This window comes from Lithobates pipiens, unplaced genomic scaffold (assembly GCF_037356315.1).
Source record: "Lithobates pipiens isolate NorthernLeopardFrog02 unplaced genomic scaffold, aLitPip1_a1.2 Scaffold_3, whole genome shotgun sequence".
NCBI classification, from domain to species: domain Eukaryota; kingdom Metazoa; phylum Chordata; class Amphibia; order Anura; family Ranidae; genus Lithobates; species Lithobates pipiens.
The window spans coordinates 173,560,833-173,582,365 of NW_027507790.1; the positions used below are offsets into that span (position 1 = coordinate 173,560,833).

The following is a 21,533-nucleotide window of genomic DNA, read 5'->3' on the forward strand; positions in this document are numbered from 1 at the left end:
CCTGCCACAAGTTGTGGATTGTCCACTTGCCACATCACTTGCCACAAGCTGTGGATTGTCCACTTGCCACGTCACCTGCCACATCACTTGCCACGTCACCTGCCACAAGTTTTGGATTGTCCACTTGCCACGTCACTTGCCACGTCAGCTGCCACGTCACTTGCCACGAGATGTGGATTGTCCACTTTCCACATCATCTGCCATGCCACCTGCCACAAGCTGTGGATTGTCCACTTGACACGTCACCAGCCACATCACCTGCCACAAGTTGTGGATTGTCCACTTGCCACGTGACTTGCCACATCACCTGCCACGTCACTTGCCACATCACCTGCCACAAGTTGTGGATTGTCTACTTGCCGCGTCACTTGCCACTTCACCTGCCACGTCACTTGCCACGTCACCTGCCACAAGTTGTGGATTGTTCACTTGCCACATCACCTGCCACGTCACCTGCCACAAGTTGTGGATTGTCCACTTGCCACGTCACTTGCCACAAGCTGTGGATTGTCCACTTGCCACATCACTTGCCACGTCACCTGCCACGTCACTTGCCACGTCACCTGCCACAAGTTTTGGATTGTCCACTTGCCACGTCAGCTGCCACGTCACTTGCCACATCACCTGCCACGTCACCTGCCACAAGTTGTGGATTGTCCACTTGCCACGTCACTTGCCACATCACCTGCCACGTCACTTGCCACGAGATGTGGATTGTCCACTTGCCATGTCACTTGCCACGTCACCTGCCACGTCACTTGCCACGTCAGCTGCCACGTCACTTGCCACAAGATGTGGATTGTCCACTTGTCACATCACCTGCCACATCACTTGCCACATCACCTGCCACAAGTTGTGGATTGTCCACTTGCCACGTCACTTGCCACATCACCTGCCACGTCACTTGCCACAAGATGTGGATTGTCCACTTTTCACGTCACCTGCCATGCCATCTGCCACAAGTTGTGGATTGTCCACTTACCACGTCACCAGCCACATCACCTGCCACAAGTTGTGGATTGTCCACTTGCCACACCACTTTCCACGTCACCTGCCACGTCACCTGCCACAAGATGTGGATTGTCCACTTGCCACGTCACCAGCCACATCACCTGCCACAAGTTGTGGATTGTCCACTTGCCACGTCCCTTGCCACGTCCCCTGCCACGTCACCTGCCACAAGTGGATTGTCCACTTGCCACATCACTTGCCACATCACCTGCCACAAGTGGATTGTCCACTTGCCACGTCACTTGCCACGTCACCTGCCACAAGTTATGGATTGTCCACTTGCCACGTCACATGCCAGTCACCTGCCACAAGTTGTTGATTTTCCACTTGCCACGTCACCTGCCAAGTCACTTGCCGCGTCACCTGCCAGGTCACTTGCCACGTCACCTGCCACAAGTTGTCTATTGTCCACTTGCCACGTCACATGCCAGTCACCTGCCACATGTTGTTGATTTTCCACTTGCCACGTCACCTGCCAAGTCACTTGCCGCTTCACCTGCCAGGTCACTTGCCACGTCACCTGCCACAAGTTGTCTATTGTCCACTTTCCACGTCACTTGCCACTTCACCTGCCACGTCACTTGCCACAAGTTGTGGATTGTCCACTTGCCACATCACTTGCCACCTGCCATGTCACTTGCCACAAGTTGTGGATTGTCCACTTGCCACGTCACTTGCCACAAGTTGTGGATTGTCCACTTGCAATTGCAATTGTTTAAAATATTTTTCTAATGGTTTTTCATCATTTGCAATCATTTTTGAGATTTTTAATGTAAAAAAAAAGGTCACCTTTAAAAACGCATATAAACGCAAACGCGGCTAAACGCGGTAGCGGCGTTTTGCCGCGTTTTACCGCGTTTTGCCGCGTTTTGCGTCTGAAACGCAGAAATTTTTGTTTCTGAACGCATTTTTTTGCTTCTGGAAAAACGAGATTAAACGCAACTGCATATAAACGGAAAAAAACGAGACTGTGTGCATGGACACATAGGATAACATTGAATGAGTTCAGGTGCAGTTGAAAAAACTGTCCAACTGCATCTGAACGCGCGTTTAACTGCGTCTCGTGTGCATGAGGCTTTATACAGTCAGCCCAGATTCAGCAAAATGCAGCAAAGTTGATTGGACGGCGCTTCACAATACAGATGGACAATGGTCCAAAACACACTGCAAAAGCAACCCAGGAGCTTTTGAAGGAAAAGACGGGGAATATTCTGCAATGGCTGCATGAGTCAATAACTTGATCTCAACCCAATTGAGTATGCATTTCTCTTTCTGTAGGCAAAACTAAAGGCAGAAAGACCCACAAAGAACAACTGAAGACAGCTGTAGTTGGAGCCTGGCAAAGCATCAGAAAGGAGGAAACCCAGTCTCTGGTAATGTTCATGGGTTCCAGACTTCAGGCAGTCATTGCCAGTAAAGGATTCTCACAAAATGTTATTTATGGTTATTATATTAATTTGTCCAATTTACATTTGAGCCCCTGAAAGTGTGTGTGTGTGTGTGTAGGGGGGCTGTGTATAAAAATGGTTGCAGTTTCTAAAATTTGTCTGCACTTCCAATTCATTTGAATTGTTTCATTTTAATTTTTATTATGGTAGCATGCAAAGCCAAAAGTATGAAAATTGTGCCCGTGTCCAAATATATATGGACCTAACTGTAATTACAAAACACATGTATGGTTTATCAGTAGAAGTAATTGCTCATACTAGCCCATCAGTTTCTGTATTCTGTATTATGTGTTATGTATTATGTATTTTTTTTTTTTTTTATATATAAAATTAAATTCTGAGTGCTATAGGCAAAGTTTCGTTCGTAAGAGTCCTCATTCATAAATTCTGGTACATTATAGGCCAAGTTAAAACTGTGACTTATCTTCTCTTTCACCCTCTGTATTTTCCAGGGCCAAATAACTGTGTATGCAAACTTTGCTGAAGACCTCCACCTTCCAGAAGATGCAGAATTTTATTTTGTTTACAATGGATCCAGTCATCGGCATGTCACATTCGCAGAACGTGTCAATGCAAATTCTTTGTGCTCCATCCTACCAGGTCAGGAACCTTTTTTTTTTTATTTTTATTTATTTTATTTTTTTTTTGCTTTGATTTTGACAACTGTGTTGTTAAAAATAAAAACACAAAAAGCCTTACGCTTAAAGTGGTTGTAAATGCCTAAATGTATCTAGTGAAGTGACTGGCCTCAGGTGATGCACAGAGATTAAACAAATCCTCCTACATAAGTTGTACCTGTTTATCTACCGCCCTCCTAAAACACACATTTTGCTCCGCTTTTCTCAGCGCTAGCAGGCATGGGGCAGGGATCTGATGTCAAACACTACGGAGCATATCGTAGGGAGCTGAGTGTAATCTGAAACCTGAGTGGAGGGAAAGGACAAACACCTCTACACAGTTTTATAGGGGAAATTTACACAGCTGAGGCTATCCTGTTGAATCATCAGAAATTTGAGCCAGGTGACAGGGCCCTGTCAGTGTCACTTGGCTCAACATACTTCGATTTGAAGTGAAAATTAGCAATCTTGGTCTGCCATGAGACAAATACAGTGCCCGCCATTATATAACCTTCTGAAAAGGTTTGTTGTCTGGCTATTATGCTGCTCCTCTGGCTTCAGTACATTTTTGATTTGATCTGTGGAGACAGTTGGCGTGGTAAGAAGGTGATATGTTGCCACTTCACTGTCTATTTTGACCCTGTAAAGTGTGCATCACTGTTCCATCCAGAACTGTGTGCAATGCTGTCAGTTGTAATGAATTGGGGAGGAACATACGTTCCACATTCATAATTATGCTACCAAAATTAGCATGCGCTGTAAATTGCCTTTATTGCTTTTAACAATTTGCATTGTTCCTGGTTCTGCTTGCCAGAGGCTTCCATTTTGCTGAAGCCCAGAGCCCCTGAACAACAGTTAGGATAGGTTCACTCTAGTGCAGGTCGTGCGTCCCGCGGTTGAACAGGGCAGCCCATTCATTTGAATGGGTTGCTGTGCTGCGTAAACCACACAAAAAAGGCGCATGCACCTTTTTAAAAAGGCAGCCGCAGCGGTTCTCGCAATTTGGGTGCGGGTATCGATGTGACTGGAACTCAGTGCGGTATAGTGTGAACCTAGCCTAAATCTTTATTGCACTACATAGTTGATGGCAGATATAATTAGATTGTACAATCAGATTATACAGTGTGTATAGCTACCTTTTTATTGTTATGAGTCTCTAAACTTTTATTGTTTTAGCATACAGAAGTAAAAGCTACTCTCAGATAAGAATTATGAAAGTAAATGTCTTTATATATCTCTTTTCCCAGGACATAATTGCTCAGAATCCTTAACCGTGGCTGTATGTATGCACACTGATGGCTATTCTCCAGTTATTGTGGCGTGCACCACTTTAGACTATGTGATAGATAAAGCTTGCAGTATTTCCCACTTCCTGAAAAGCAACAGCGACAGCCTAACTCCATGCAGTCACAAGGACATTCTCGATCAGTTTGATGTGACTCTCAAGGACTTGCAGTTACTGGACCGTAACATGATGCTATGCTTCGCACACGAGGACTTGACTCCTTGGAATCTTCTTGGATCCTTTTCTGAAAAAGGTAAGATATATATATATATATATATATATGAAACATTTGTGAGAATTGTATCCCGTGCTGGTTTAAAGTATAACCACATTTTCACTTAAAACTGGATTTCAGACAAAACAAATATTGTCTAAATTCAAAAGTCATGTGTGACCTTCCTTCAATCTTGGTGTGATTTGTGCATTTCTTCGAGATCAGTGCAGTATTCTTGTGTAAAATTTTACTTCTGTGCCGAAGCTTCCTGTAATGAAGACCGCCCACTGCTGCGCCCTCTCCTTGTGCAGGGTGATTAGTCCGGTATCCGCCCCCTCCTGTAGTTTTCTGCAGGCAGGCTGTAGTGGGTGGAGCCTGCTGGGTCCCTCCCATATCCCATAGCTCTGCTCTCTGCACAGGTTATGTACAGCACAATGATAATGTCACTGTTACTTCTACAAGGTTATATCTGGGATTGTAAACTAATTAGATGCACACAAAGTGGATTTATATCCTTTGTGTTCATTAAAGTGTACACTTTAATGAAAATTTCTGAGCGTGGAGCTTAGCTTTAACATCTTTGTCTGCTATTAGCTGTAATGAAGATAAATATCTATTCCACCAGGCTGCATTTTTCCTGTAACTATTTTTCGCCTAATACTAGACGGTTCGGTTTGGAAGTGGTAAACCTATCTTGCACTGAGCTAAATATATGAGTGTACGTGTTCCAGGAGGCTGCAAGCAGTAGTGACTGGAAACGGGTAGCTCACCATATTGGCATTTATTAGGCTGCTGTGACAAATAGAATTTATTTGTCTCCGTGAAAATGCAGTTGGACTGTGAGGTCCCCTCCCCAGACTGTTTTTTTTTTCTTTTTTTTTTATTCTTTATTTATGGATTGCAGGTAATACAGAAGCAAACTGTAAAAGAAACAATAGACCAGACTGTTTTTTAACTTGTGAGTGATACTCAAGTATAGGGACAACTAACAAGGGATAAAATAGCCCCTGCATTTTTTTTTTAATAGAGTTCACCTAAAAAGGGGCCTCTTTCATTGCAGTAACAGTGAGCATCTGCCACCTGTGGTGTGGTGTTGGGGTGATTATGCTCATGTGGCAGTTATGTTAGTCCAAACTGTATTTTAGCGAGTGGCAGCCCACATTTATTGAACAGAACAGTTAAAATAGAAATCAGTTGCCCATGCAAAGGTTTCCACCATCAACATGAAAAGTCAACTGAAAGTACCAAGCCATCTGGCTTCCTTGTGTAGCAAGGTCTCCGGCCTCCTTCAGTCTAACGGGAACCTCCAGGGCTAGAGATAGTTGACATTCTTCTGCATGTGGTGGGTTGTGATGCATAGTGGATGCAGGATGGATAAAGTCATTGGGCAGCAGATACTACTTGGATGCAAAAGAGGTTTTATTTCTATTAACAGTCCTTTTGTATTTTTGGGGGGAAGAGAGGGTCAGGGCCAGAACACCCTTGAGTAGTTGCAAGTTCAATTAGAAAACTCAGAGACTTCAATAGGAAGACAGCCATGCAGGGAAAAAGCCTCCCGCAAGAAGCCACATCTGCACGTGCAAGAATGCTGTCTCCTATGGCAACGGTCTTTAACAGTTCCTAACACAAAACATAACAGTTCTTTCACCTTCACTACGACTTCTCCTTGTAGTTCTTCCGTACACTGAGCCCCCGGTCTCTCAGTAGATTCACTGTCACTGAATTCCTTTAGATCCTCCAATCTTCACGGTGGTATCTTCCTCAAGTATCATCCCCGCCTCTCTGCTGGATCCTTAGCTTGGCACTCATGATACTTCTCAAGCTTCACCCCACTGGCCTGCTCGGTCCCTGGCTTGACACACAAGGCTGCTCTGCAAGCGTCACCTCCGTTGGCTGGGTCCCTGACTTGATCACCGCCTGATGTTTCCTGTTTGTCCACCGTGCCCGTTCAGTGAGAATACTACTCCGGTACTTGCTTCAGTTACTCACTGTGGTTCCTGGTAATAAGGTGGTTGGTGCCTTAGTGGCGACAGCTTCCCTTCTACCCTCGATCACTGACAGGCTCTCTGGCTGGCAGAACCATCACTTCCGGTTGGACTGCAAGCCGCAGTCCCAACCCTGCACTCTCTCTTGCTTCTGGATAGGCCCTCAGACAGCCTAGCAGCCAGACGCCCCTGGAATAGGCCCAGTCTCTGGCCTAGTAGCTCGGGGCACATGACACATGTCCACCCAGACAGCCGTCCAGGTGGCACAGAAAAAACAAAATCGCCTGACTTCACCCAAATATATAGGTTCTCCCAGCAGGCCAAGGGATCCAAGAAAGCCCCTGCCTATTGGCTGAGATACCCCATATACCCATAACCTGACCTTGGGTTGCCCTTTTCATATCTAATACCACCAAGTACCCGGGCCACCTAGTGGTAGAAAAGTCCAACAAGGCCAAACTTAGGGAAAAATCTGTAGATCTCTAACCATGAACCAGGATAACTACTCCTGACAAGTAAATTTGTGAGGTGCATCCCTGCCAAAACTCCAGGGTGCTACATCTGTCAGTAGCACCACTGTTCTTCTTGCCAGTCCTGACTATGTTGTCCAGTTCTCCTGGTTCACTTGGATCACTTAGCCTTTAGTTGCTGTGCCCTGCTGCACGGCCCACTCCTGGCCTCTGGATACAGGTTCTCCAGACACCTGACTCCTGGGATGAGATCTCCTGGCTGGGGCATCTTTGACTCCTGGTTGAGCCCTCATGTCTCTTGAATCCTGCTGGGACACCTCAGACCCCCGGGTGAGAGATCCTGTCTCCAAACTGGGAGCTGTCTCCAAACTTGGAGCCTGAGGGAAGAACTCTCAATGACTCCCCTTATGGATCAGATCTCTCACTCACTCCCCTCAGGCATCAGATTCCTCAGTGATTCCCCTCAGGGATCACATCTCTCAATGACTTCCCTCGGGAATCAGATCTTTGTCACTCTCCTCAGGCATCAGATCTCTCAGTGATTTCCCTCAGGGATCAGATCCCTCAGTGATTCCCCTCCAGGGATCAGATCACTCAGTGACTCCCCTCCAGGGATCAGATCACTCAGTGACTCCCCTGCAGGGATCAGATCTCCCAGTGACTCCCCTCCAGGAATCAGATCTCCCAGTGACTCCCCTCCAGGGATCAGATCTCCCAGTGACTCCCCTCCAGGGATCAGATCTCCCAGTGACTCCCCTCCAGGGATCAGATCTCCCAGTGACTCCCCTCCAGGGATCAGATCTCCGAGTGACTCCCCTCCAGGGATCAGATCTCCCAGTGGCTCCCCTCCAGGGATCAGATCTCCCAGTAACTCCCCTCCAGGGATCAGATCTCCCAGTGACTCCCCTCCAGGGATCAGATCTCCCAGTGACTCCCCTCCAGGGATCAGATCTCCCAGTGACTCCCCTCCAGGGATCAGATCTCCCAGTGACTCCCCTCCAGGGATCAGATCTCCCAGTGACTCCCCTCCAGGGATCAGATCTCCCAGTGACTCCCCTCCAGGGATCAGATCTCCCAGTGACTCCCCTCCAGGGATCAGATCTCCCAGTGACTCCCCTCCAGGGATCAGATCTCCCAGTGACTCCCCTCCAGGGATCAGATCGCTCAGTGACTCCCTTTCAGGGATCAGATCTCCCAGTGACTCCCTTTCAGGGATCAGATCTCCCAGTGACTCCCTTCCAGGGATCAGATCTCCCAGTGACTCCCTTCCAGGGATCAGATCTCCCAGTGACTCCCCTCCAGGGATCAGATCTCCCAGTGACTCCCCTCCAGGGATCAGATTTCCCAGTGACTCCCCTCCAGGGATCAGATTTCCCAGTGACTCCCCTCCAGGGATCAGATTTCCCAGTGACTCCCCTCCAGGGATCAGATTTCCCAGTGACTCCCCTCCAGGGATCAGATTTCCCAGTGACTCCCCTCCAGGCATCAGATTTCCCAGTGACTCCCCTCCAGGCATCAGATTTCCCAGTGACTCCCCTCCAGGCATCAGATCCCTCAGTGACTCCCCTCCAGGCATCAGATCCCTCAGTGACTCCCCTCCAGGCATCAGATCCCTCAGTGACTCCCCTCTAGGCATCAGATCCCTCAGTGACTCCCCTCTAGGCATCAGATCCCTCAGTGACTCCCCTCCAGGGATCAGATCCCTCAGTGACTCCCCTCCAGGGATCAGATCCCTCAGTGACTCCCCTCCAGGGATCAGATCCCTCAGTGACTCCCCTCCAGGGATCAGATCTCCCAGTGACTCCCCTCCAGGGATCAGATCTCCCAGTGACTCCCCTCCAGGGATCAGATCTCCCAGTGACTCCCCTCCAGGGATCAGATCTCCCAGTGACTCCCGTCCAGGGATCAGATTTCCCAGTGACTCCCGTCCAGGGATCAGATTTCCCAGTGACTCCCGTCCAGGGATCAGATTTCCCAGTGACTCCCGTCCAGGGATCAGATTTCCCAGTGACTCCCCTCCAGGGATCAGATCTCCCAGTGACTCCCCTCCAGGGATCAGATCTCCCAGTGACTCCCCTCCAGGGATCAGATCTCCCAGTGACTCCCGTCCAGGGATCAGATTTCCCAGTGACTCCCGTCCAGGGATCAGATTTCCCAGTGACTCCCGTCCAGGGATCAGATTTCCCAGTGACTCCCGTCCAGGGATCAGATCTCCCAGTGACTCCCCTCCAGGGATCAGATCTCCCAGTGACTCCCCTCCAGGGATCAGATCTCCCAGTGACTCCCCTCCAGGGATCAGATCTCCCAGTGACTCCCCTCCAGGGATCAGATGTCCCAGTGACTCCCCTCCAGGGATCAGATCTCCCAGTGACCCCCCCCCCAGGAATTAGATCTCTCAATAACTTCCCTGTACCTGCTAGAATTTATGGAAGTTGTAGTCTCTGCAGCTGGTAGTACATTACAAATGAATGACATGTGGCTGATCCAGCAGCCTATGTTCCTGGACTGGAAGTGGCTAAGAGAACTGTGATTTGCCTCCCAGGAAGACGGGCAACAAACCAAAATTAAAACAAGGACAAAGTAACCAGACGACCCTATATGCAATGAGGGTTTAATCTACTTGAGTTCTTACTACTTACTGATTTTCATTTCTGTCTTTTTCAACACTAACAAGAAGATGAAAATGGAGCAAATGAAAAAAACACAAGAGCATGAAACAGAGAAACAAAGCAGGAAATCAAACAATAACTAATGAAAACACAAGCAGCCAAACCCAGACTGAGGAGAATACAATGGATTGAATGCTAGAAATCGAGCCATGCAATGATTCACATGGCTACTAGGTGCTAGCTAAGTAAAGGCAGTACTGGGAATGTAGGGTGGAAAAGATTACAGGGAGTTTGGGAACTGCACAAGCTGAACAAATTGAGTGTTTAGCAGTCTCTAAAGGGAGAAGCAGAGTCAGGGCCTGTGGTCCATACATTGGGCTGATGTCAGTGGCATCAATTTGACATCAGTTTGAGAGGCTTCTAAGATCCTTCAGAGTTCATTGATAGGTATATTTTACCTGTAGTTGACTTGCTTCAAGCAAGGTTTGTATTACCATAGACTTGTATGGGAATGCACACCTGTTTGAAGTGTATAAAGCTTATTGACACAGAGCCTTATAAAGCCTCTCGACATAGGTGGTGAGTAACACATAGAACCACTGCTGGTAATCGGAAGCTCATGCTGACAAACTACATGGTTGCTACCTGTTCATTATTTCTAATAATCCATTGTTATTTTTAATTTGCTTCTATTTTATAATGAGCTGACTACTCAGCTTTATTAAACGGGCAGAAGTGCCCAGCCCTCCACAGCTGGGATGTAACAGGAGACCATAAAAGGGCTCGTTCACAAAGGGTGTGCTACAGCATACACCCATGTCAGGCTGGGTTTACTTGCACAGGGATGCACAGGTGTTGCATGCAGACAGTCCTATTGATGTCAGCTGGGATGAAGCAACTTAACAAATACAGCCGCTGCTCCCAATTTGACAGTCGTGTGGGTGCATGCCCCCAAACTTACACTTTGTGTTCAGAGCTGTGCACCCGCACATGTACAGATGCCCACTGTTGAGGTCCTTGCTTCCCCCTTTGTGACCATGTTAACAGTGTTAGACACCAGTGCACTAGTGTCTGATGGGTGACGGTTTTGGTCTGTGAATGGAGGCTTGGCTGCATTGCAGAGTGCTGTGAATGGAGGTCAGGGCACAGAGATGACCTCATCAATAAGCTTTCCCTTTACAATCCAATCACAGCTTTTGCTATGCTGTATTACTATGACTGCAGTGCAGTTCTTCAAACTTCAGCCATGTAGAACTAAAGGAAGAAATATAAGAAACCCTTATGGCCCCTACCAGGTGCAGACGTTCTGCAGGAACAGGAAGTGCCCTGGGTCTCGTAGTCACTTCCACAAAGGAGCTCCTGCTTCCCTCCACAGATGTCAGGACGGACAGTTGATGTCTGTTCAATCACATGTTGTCAGGCTGAAACCTGTATTGCTCAGTAGCTCTTGTCACTTTCCCATGACCAGATGGGTAGATCACAGGGAGAGGTTGTTTGGTCGCAATGAATTTGGGTGGGGGGGGGGGGGGGTGCCTCTTCAATCATGTCAGATCTACACATGTCCCCTGAGTGTCGTTTTCCGGTTATTTCCTCTTTCTTTGTAGCTTTTGGTTTATAGCTGTGCAGACCTTTGTCCCCAGCACTGCTGGGCACATATAAATCCTATTGCGCATAGTATACTTAATGTGAACTTTCCACTTCATGTGTTTTCACTGTTACATTGTGCCTCCAAGTTAAACAGCTGTACCACTGCAGGGTAGATACATACAGGAAAGGTAGGTTGTTTAGGGCCATGAGAACGGACATGTGTTGATTTTCATCTGGTGAAAAGGAACTTTTCTCGCAGAAACCTTGTCTTACCATTCGCTAGCCATTTTATTAAAGATGAAAGACACATAAAGCAGAGATGTGCAATTATTTGCTGCTATTGCTGTAGTGGTTCCTATGATTGCCAGTGAGCACCTGGTTGAATACATTAGCTGCAATGTGAACTAAGGGAGGCCATACATGGTTGTGGTTGAACCAAAGAAATTGAATCACTTCCCCCCATCCACTCATTCGAAGTGAACGTAAGAATCCCTTCCAAGGAGCTATTGTATTATGATGGCTGGGAGGTTTCCCCACCGTTAGAATACACTCATCAGGGGGGCGTGGCCAAGATGGCAACCAGCTAGGACGTGTTTGCAGAGAGCTCCGCACCTGGCAGGCTATTTATCCGGCATTTAGGGACATATATCTCTCCCCGTGGGCCGGTGAAGCGGTGGTGAGGCTCGGGGATGCGCAGGGGTAGCTCCGGTTCCCATAGGAAGAAGCATACGGTCCCGGGAACCCCGCCGGGAACTCCACTACAGACCCGCGCGGCACGCGGGCAGGCCTACACCAACATGGCGTCTCAAACGGACCACGCTGACACGCCACCGATGGGTGATGATCAATTTCAAGCACTTATGCAAGCGATCACTGGTTGCCAGACTACCCTAACCACTAAGATAGAGCAGATACAGCTCGATATGGGGCTTATCCGGCGAGATATGGATAAACACCGGGAGCGGCTTGCCGAGGTGGAGCGGAGGGTTGGAGAAGTGGAAGATGTTACCCGCGACCATGATGCCTCCCTCCGTACCCTGCAGGTGCGGGTGAAGGCGCTGGAATCCAGGGCCGAGGACCACGAGAACAGGAATAGGAGGAACAACCTGAGGTTGGTGGGCCTCCCGGAGGGGTCGGAGGGCCGTGACACCGAAGCCTTTACCGAACGTTTGCTACGTACACTTCTCCCGCTCGCTGAGTTCTCCCCCCATTTTGTCGTGGAACGAGCGCACAGAATGCCGTCGGTTCGTGGCCCACCGGGCGCCCCGCCACGCACGTTTATTTTCCGCTTTTTGAACTTTAGAGACAGAGACCTGGTTCTTCGGGAGGCGAGGAAGGTGGGGGACCTGCGCTTTGAAAATGCTAAATTAATGCTTTTTCCTGATTATTCTGTGGAGACGCAGAGGCAACGCAGGACATTCGACCAAGTCAAGGCCCAGCTGCGCACCAAAGGTCTCAAGTACAACATGATGTTCCCCGCGAAACTCAGAGTGATTGACGGAGAATCCGTTCGTTTCTTTACCGCCCCGAGTGAGGCCTCCAGATGGATTGATTCCCTTCCCCAGCAGAGATAATTTTTTGATGGTGATTACCTGACTGGGGTCCACAAGCATCACAAGCTTTGCCCAGTGTCACGCGGATCGGATTTCGCCCCCCCCCTAGCTCTGTCCCTCCATTTTGGAACTTGGAGGGCTGGTCGGAGTGCCCCTCTCCTTTTCAATACTGGTTTTGGGCAGGGGGCGAGGAGCCGACCTGATATTCTGATGCTCCTTAGGGGGGGTCTACAGGTTCATGTCTTCATATTTCTGTCTAACGGGCCTTAGGGCCCTACCCCCTCCCTAGTTTATACCCGGGGGGGGTCTGCAAGATTACTTCTGGATGTGAATACTCTGTACTGATGATGCTGGTCCCCGCTACTCCGATGTTGTCGTCCTGTTGGATGAGTTGCTACTAAGAATGGGCCCTTGGAACATTCCAAGAGAATTTTGCACTTCAATCTGAGGCGCCACATACACTACGATTTGTTCCCTTTTGTCTTGTTTTTTCTTTTCCTTTGCCTCCAGGAAGCGGCTGCGCTGGAGTTTGTCTACTCTGCGCAGGAGACTCTGTCCTAGGTGTGCTGGTTGATACGCACCGCCCCCACGGGAGATTTCTCCTTTAAATGGGTTTGATTATGTTTGGTTTGGGTTCTCAAACACCCTGGGGCTGTTTTTCTGGGGTGTGGGGTGGGAAGGGAGGGGAGTTCTGGTTTTTTTTCTGTTTTTTTTGTTGTTTTTTTGTTACATGCTTTCATGTTTTCTGGTATAGACAGCGCTACTATAATGAATGTATAAGGTATATCATTGCATTACTTAAGATGAGATATTTGTGCCCCGACCCTGGCCGGGTGGTCGTATCCGTTGGTCCCCCCTGCCCTTCCAGATTATGGCTCCGTTGAAGATCCTCTCCTGGAATGTTAGGGGGCTTAACCAGAAGATTAAACGCTCTCTTGTTTTTGACTACATGAAAAAATATGCTCCGCATATCTGTATTCTTCAGGAGACGCACCTAGTGGGGGGAAGGATTATGGGATTGAAGAGGCCCTGGGTGGGATACCACTATCATGCCACATACTCCGGCTATGCCCGGGTGGTTAGCGTCCTTATCCATAGGTCCCTTAATTTTGAGCCTCTTGATATAGTCACAGATAAGGACGGGAGATACGTACTGGTCCATGCCACAATTGACATGATAGAAATGGTGCTGGTGGGTCTTTATATGCCTCCTCCTGCGGATCTGTCTCTACTACATAAACTGACTGCCCTGATAGCCCAATTCCAGACTGACAATGTGGTTATAGCAGGGGACTTTAATATTCCTCCTAATCCTTCCCTGGATAGGTTGACGCCTGACCGGGCCACAGACTCTCCAGTTTCTCGCTGGGCACAGGTGTTTGGGCTGGAGGATGTCTGGAGGTGGAAACACCCATCAGATCGCCAGTTTACGTGCCACTCCTCCTCCCACAACACACTCTCCCGTATTGACCTAGTCTATGCTGGTGCCCCCATGCTTCCCAGGGTCCTTGGAATAGAGTTACTTCCTCGGGGCATCTCTGACCACTCCCCACTGCTGTGTACATTGCAAACCTCTACCCCTCAGAGGGATAGACTATGGCGCTTGTCTAGGTACTGGATTGAGCATCCCACCATTGCCTTTGAGATGGGCGGTGAAATCCGGGGATTTTGGGCCTCAAATGTTGGCACGGCTTCTGGGGGGATGGTCTGGGATGCCTTCAAGGCCTATATGAGGGGGTGCTACCTCTCCTCCATTGGTCGGGAGCGCAGGAATGATAAGATCACGGTAGAGGAGGCAGAGGCCAGGGCCCAGGAACTGGAGACCCGGTTCACCCTCACGGGTAACCCGCTCACGGCTCAGGATATGAAAGTAGCGTATAGAGAGGTGGTGCTCCTTAGGGTGGCTAAAACAAGCAAACGTCAACTGGCTCAGACGCAGAGGATTTTTGAACAGGGCGAAAAGACGGGGAGATTGTTGGCCTGGATCTCGAGGGAGCAGGCCCCAATCTCCACTATCCCTCGAATACAGAATAGTGCCGGGACAATGGTGACGGATCCCCTTGCCATCAACGCTTGCTTTGCAGAGTTCTACTCCGCCCTTTATTCATCTAGGGTGCAGTACTCAGCGCAGGAGTTAAGTGCTTTTTTAGAGGGGGTGACACTCCCTGCCCTTACTTCTGAGGCCAGGGACGGTCTGGACTCCCCGATTACTCTGGCGGAAGTCCGGGTGGCGCTGGGGTCCATGCAGCCGGGGAAGACCCCTGGGGAGGATGGGATACCCCCGGAATTTTACAAGTATTACCTAGAGGAGATGTCAGTTAGAATGCATGATATGCTCACCGCGTCCCTTCGGGAGGGGGAACTTCCTCCATCTATGGCACAAGCCATCATAGTGGTGATCCCTAAACCTGGGAAAGACCCCCAGTTGTGCTCGTCATACCGACCCATTTCCCTACTCAACTCGGACGCGAAAGTGCTGACCAAAATCCTTGCCAGGCGACTGAACGAGGTTATACTTACCTTGATCCATGAGGATCAGTCTGGCTTTATGCCAGGGAAGGGGACAGATATTAATATTCGCAGGCTCTTTACTGTTTTGGCCTCGGGGGATGCAGAAGGTGGGGAGGAGGTTGTGGTCTCTCTAGACGCGGAGAAGGCCTTTGATTCAGTGGAGTGGGACTATTTGTGGGCAGTCCTCCGTAGATTTGGATTCGGTCCAGCCTTTATCTCGTGGGTCAGGGCGGTGTACAGAGCTCCCACGGCCAGAGTGCGTACGGGTGCGGTCCTCTCCCCGCTCTTTCCCCTCCATAGGGGAACCAGGCAGGGGTGCCCACTGTCCCCGGGGCTTTTTGCACTGGCAATTGAACCTATGGCGGCTATTCTCCGCTCCTCTCCTGAGGTTCGGGGTATTGTCCGGGGTCCTTTGCAGGAAAAAGTTTCGTTATACGCTGATGATACCTTGTTGTATCTCAAGGACGACGGAGCCTCCCTACAGGCGGCACTGTCGCATATAGACCGGTTCGGACAGTTCTCGGGTATACGTATAAATTGGGCGAAATCAATCCTATTCCCACTACATGATGGTGAGGGTGGTCCCCGAGTAGATGGGCAACTGCAGAGGGTTTCTCAATTTAAATATCTAGGGGTGGAAATACACAGAGACTTGAAACAATTTATTACCCTTAACCTGAGTCCGGTGGTTACCCAGTTGACCCAGAGGTGTACTGGGTGGAGGTCCTTGCCGCTTTCGCCAGTGGGACGGGTCAATTTAATTAAAATGTCGGTCCTTCCTCGGTTTACCTATCTCTTCCGTCAGACCCCAGTCCACATCCCGCTTAGATTTTTTAAGAAATTAGATGGCATTGTTTCGTCCTTCGTCTGGAATGGTAGGCCCCCTAGAATAGCTAAAACAACCCTCCAACGGCCCCTTGTGAGGGGCGGTCTGGCACTGCCCTGTTTTCTGAAGTACTACTGGGCGGCAGTCCTAGTGACTGTCAGGTGGTGGCTCTCCGAGGGCCCGGCCAACCCTGCGTCCTCGTTGGAGGCGGCGTTGTTGGGCTCTCATGCGGAACTCAGGAACCTGATCTATAGGGGACCACGATCTAACCCTGGGATAACCCTCCCGATGCGTACGACGCTTAAAATATGGGATCTGGTGAACAAAAGGTTGGTGGGCGCAGGGGTGTGGGCCCCGGGGACTCCCCTTTGGGGGAACCCCCGCTTGCCCCACTTTCAATCCATCCCGGATCCGATTGTTTGGGCCAGGCATGGAGTTATAACACTGGGGGACATAGTGTCCCAGGGGCAGCTACTCTCCTTCGATGCTATTAAACAGGCCAGGGACCTCCCGAACCATATGTTTTTCAGATTCCTGCAGTTGCGACACGCCTTCCGATCTCAATTCCCATCTAGAGCGACTCTTGGGGTGTCGGCGGTGGAGGAGGCGCTTGGTCCTGAGGGGGGAGGGACGCGCACACTGTCCATGGTGTATGCCGCGTTGACCGTATCGGAGGAGACTAGGATCTCCCATTTGTTTGAGCTCTGGCAAGGCGACATTCCGGAACTTACTGAGGAGGACTGGGAGGAGGGTTTACAGCAATACCTGACCCTTGCGATTTCTGCAAGGGACAGGTTTATACAATTGAAGTTCCTCCACCGGGTATATTTTTCACCGGCACGCCTGGCAAGGATTTACCCTGACCGATTGACTACCTGCCCCAGATGCAAAGAAGATGATGCTGACTTTTTCCACATGGTCTGGTCCTGCCCTGGGGTAGGGGGATTTTGGAGAGGGGTCCTGGCCGATATTAATGCAGTGGGGGAGCTTACGATTCCACTTAGCCCGATACCTCTCCTGCTGGGTATCTGTGATTTTCTGGATATCTCCTGGGGGAAGAAACTGTTTATTTTTTACACTACACTCTATGCGAGGAAAGCCATACTACTGCAATGGAATCAACCTCTCCCTCCTACTAAACAACTGTGGCAGTCCCTGGTGAACGCGGCTTTGCCGCTTTATAAACTTACATATCTGGGCAGGAACTGCCCTGGGAAATTTGGGAAGATTTGGGCGGCTTGGGTTGAGGCGAAGCATTTGACTATTGTTTAGGCTAGGGGGAATGGAGGGTGGGGGGAGGGAGGGGGGTTTCCCCTTTTTTTGTAATTTATGTGGTTTTTTGTGTGGTGGGGGGAGGTCTCGGGGAGGTTTTATATTTTATGTTGCAATGATTAGTGACTCTATATATTGCTAAGAACTTTCTGTGCTTATATGTGATACATTTGATTATCTGTCTACTCAAAATATGTATGTACCTTGCTGACGCATGTCTGTTTTCTGTTTTTTTTTTTTTGTTTGAAACATAAATAAAAATTCTTTGTTAAAAAAAAAAGAATACACTCATCAGCATCGTTGGCTATAGCTGGCAGAACCTATCAAGAAAAAATATTGCAACAGGCTGGTTGTACAGAAGTCATCAGAGATCGTTTTTTTTTTTTTTTTTTAGCGCACCACATTGGCCTTTTTTGTTTATTTTGACCTTTTTCAACTTTATTGAAATGTGCACTGCGCTACTCTGAAAAAAAGTACCACATGCCATAGTTTTTTTCAGCACACAGTGCCACAAAGCAGTGGTGTGAACTGGCCTGATAAGAGACAAGGCGTTTTGCCTTCTCTTGTGGCGGGACTGCCCTGGAATAGCCGCCCAACATAGCCCTACCGCAATGGCGTGAACAAGTCCTAAGGGTCAAACATTCAGTCTGGATCTGTCTGTAGGTTTTTTCAGATGGATTCAGACAGAACGATAATGTATGTCAAAGGACAGGCGGATGTAAACGAACGTGTATCTGTTTACCACTGCTCACATTTGAACACATTTATGTCAGCAGAAAAAAAACAGAACAGGTCTGCATCCTTTTCCATATTTGGATTTAAATGGATAATGTTCATATACATTCATTTATTTTTAGAAACCTATTTTTTGTTTATGCTTTTCTCATTTATGGCCGTTTTCTTCAAAAACCCTCCAAAAAGTCAGACCTGTAAATATGGATGCAAAAATGCATATGGGGGGGTGTTAAGCTGCAGTGTGTCCCCTGCAGGTCTTCCACATTTTGGAACCTCATAGCTGGATGGACAGGGCCCTATACACTAGTACCACTCTGTATAGTGCTTATCTCAACCAGCTGCAGCTTGCCAAAGACTTTGACAGGTTGTTTATAGCGGCCCTGGATGCTGCATCTTTCCCTACCAGGCATACTGCTGAATGTACAAGGGGCCTAACCCTTCAACCTTTACTTAGTCCTGTGTTTAGTTTCTGTGCATAGAGAGATCTTCTGTTTTCTGTGTATAGTGAATAGTTTGGCTGTTGTGTTCTAGAGACAAAAACATGGCTCACCATAACTGGATAATTGTTCACCGTCGAAGAAGGTTAAGACCAACCAATGAGAAATGGCCATGAATCCTTTTGTTTTAAGTTGCTTGCTTGTTGGCTGTAATGCTCATCCTGTGGCTTATTATTTAGTAGGCGACTGACCTAGAACCAAATTACAGCTGTACACCTAGAGACGCACAATTCTGGATAAAAAAAGAATCACAATTTTTGTTTCTTAGAATAAAGACCACGATTCTCAGAGTAAAATCATCTTTCACATTATACAAAAAAGTGGGCTAACTTTACTGTTTCGTTTTCTTTTAATTCATTAAAGTGTATTTTCTCTTATATTCACTGGCCAACACAGCTCCTCTCTTAGCCATTGGCATGTTATGCCCACCTTTAGGAGAATACTAGGCATGACAAGACACAAAACTTTCCCGTTCCACCCAGGGGGCGGTCCCCCTGGTAACAACTCTCCAGCCTGACATGCAGTCATCCGTTTTATTTTGCTTAGTGAAGGAGAAGGACCAAGGAACCCTGACAGGCCCATCAGTCCGTCTCTTTTTGTCTGCAGAAGCCTGGCTTTTTGCGCAAGACAATAGATCCTGTGATCTGCTATCAACAGCCGACTGGGTGACAGGCTGGATACCCTTATCCTTGTAATCTCCCCAGTCCGGCCATCGAGCGTGTGCAGGTCGCAGCTCTGTGCTAGGCCGACCACAACGAAACCTCAGCTCCAGAGGTGGTGGGTGAGCTTTTATGCTCCGGGGCACACATATGACCGGGCTACTGATGTCTGCGTCACAGTGTGCTGGGTCAGCAGCCACCCTGTACTGATCAGTGAGTGGGTCTGTGATGGAATGTCTCCCAGCTCTTCAGGACTGGTAAGTACAGCTCTCCCTGCCTTGATGGGGCTGAGCAGCTGGGCGTTCCCAGGGAGGTCAATTCGGGGGTTCCTCACCTCCCTCTCTCTCCTCCCTTTCCCCCTCCCCCCTCCCTGGGGGGATGCTGCTGAGCGGTGTGTGTGTGTGTGTGTCTGTGCAGGGGCTCTCCGGGGGGGGGGGGAGCTCTCACCTGGGGGGGGGGGGTAGTGGCACTGGCTGGCTGTGTCCTGTTTTCCATGCCCCTGGAAGGTGTCTGTGAGGCTGTGCTTGTGTCCTGTGCAGCTCTGTGTCCACCGCCATTATTCCTCTCTGCCCCTCATGGTTCTGCATTCGGTGGGCATTTTAGGTGTGGGCAGGAGAAAGCATGCTCTCCTGGGCTTCGGTGGGCATTTTCCCTGTGATTTGTCCTATACTGGATGTCGGCGGCCATTTTCTAAGAGCCTGAACACGTTTTTCAGTGTTCTCTGGCGGCAGCATGTGCTCCTGTGATCTGACAGCCATTTTCCCTGTGTTTTATGTCCTTATACTGGATGCTGGGCAGCCATTTTCTTTGAGCCTGAGCACACTACAGAGCGGTTTCAGCGCCATTAGCAGCTGCTTCCACCGACACAGAGCTGTTTCCTCTGCACCTTGGAGCCAACAGAGGTTACAGGCACTGCCTGCTGGATAGCGCAGAACCCCTCAGGGTGGTGAGTCCTGCGGGAAAGAGCCCCTCAGCCAGCAGCAGTAAGGAGGGTGGGACTGTCACTGTCCTAAGTCCCCTTTGGGTGGCAGGCGGTAGGGTCAGCATGGCTTCAGAAACGTGTTTCTTCCCCCAAAATCCAGGCAATTGCAACCGGGTTGCCTGTGGACTGCTCAGTGCCCATGGACACCTTGTCGGCGGTCCTCAATTCGTTCGTTTGCCAAGATGGAAGCGGTGCATGGGTGCAAAGGTGCTAAAAAAAAGTGCCCCCCGCCCCCCGTCCTCTGGGGAAAGCTCTGACGCAGACTCGGGTCCCGCTGAGAATGTTGACCCCTGCTCTGTCTTGTCAGATGACGCTGACCAGGACCGTTTGGACAGTGAGGATGAGTCCCCGTCCGGGTACGTGTGCGACAAAGCGCTAGTTGGAGCACTTAGGACAGCTGTGCGTGATACCCTGAAGATTCAGGAGCCAGATTCCTCTGCTGAGGTAGCGGTCCCTTTTGGGTCCCGTAACCTAAGGTGTTCCTGTATCTGACTTCTTTTGACAAGTTTGGAGTCGACCTCAACGGACCTTTTCGGTTCCCAAATACATGGCGGTGCGTTACCCCTTTGGGGAGAGCCTTCTCAAAAAGTGGTCAGCTCCTCCGGTCATGGACCCCCCAGTATCCAGGTTAAACAAAGTAACCACGATTCCGGTTGAGGGGACTCCTGCATTTAAGGATCCCATGTACAGGAAGGCAGAGGCAGTGGCTCGTTCCTTGTTTACAGTTGTGTGGTCAGCCATGCGACCAGTACTGGCATCCGCACTCGTGTCGCAGACACAGAGTGGGCAAACTGTTGCACCGTGAATTGTGAGAGCAACCGGCTTCTCCTGTCTACATGAAACTAGCAGACCAACTAGTGCAAGGCACTTAAGTATGTTTGTGACATGTCCCTGGATACTCTCCCCCTGTTATCCAGGGCTTCAGCATCAGCAGTGGTACTGAGGCACCTGATTTGGTTAAAATGCTGGTCTGCTGACCTTAAGGATGCCACAGGTGGTAAGAGTACTCTACTCCCACAGGCCAGGAAGGCTAAGGAGCCACGCCGTAGGCAAGGGCCCTCTTTTTCTGCTCACAAACGGCTTTTTCGTCTGCCCGGAGCTTCGACTAAATGTCCCCAGCCCGACAGGACGACCACGGAAGGACAGAAACATCCCTGGAACCGCAAGCCTAACAAGCCTGCAAACAAAAGTGCTACTGCATGAAGGTTTGCCCCCACCCATGTCTCGGGTGGGGGGACGCCTTCGGGAGTTTGCAACCCGGTGGTCCTCTCG

The 21,533-nt window shown here is 49.3% G+C and overlaps 1 protein-coding gene across 3 annotated transcripts in view; it reads left to right on the top strand.

The window, feature by feature from the left end:
* ARHGEF28 (Rho guanine nucleotide exchange factor 28) overlaps nucleotides 1–21,533 on the top strand; it is a 367,072-nt gene that overhangs the window by 108,005 nt on the left and 237,534 nt on the right. For all 3 annotated transcript variants that reach the window (XM_077462520.1, XM_077462516.1, XM_077462518.1), the window contains exons 3-4: nucleotides 2,912–3,059; nucleotides 4,324–4,614. In XM_077462520.1, the coding sequence (XP_077318646.1) occupies nucleotides 2,912–3,059; nucleotides 4,324–4,614 (439 nt within the window). The remainder of the gene's footprint in view (nucleotides 1–2,911; nucleotides 3,060–4,323; nucleotides 4,615–21,533) is intronic.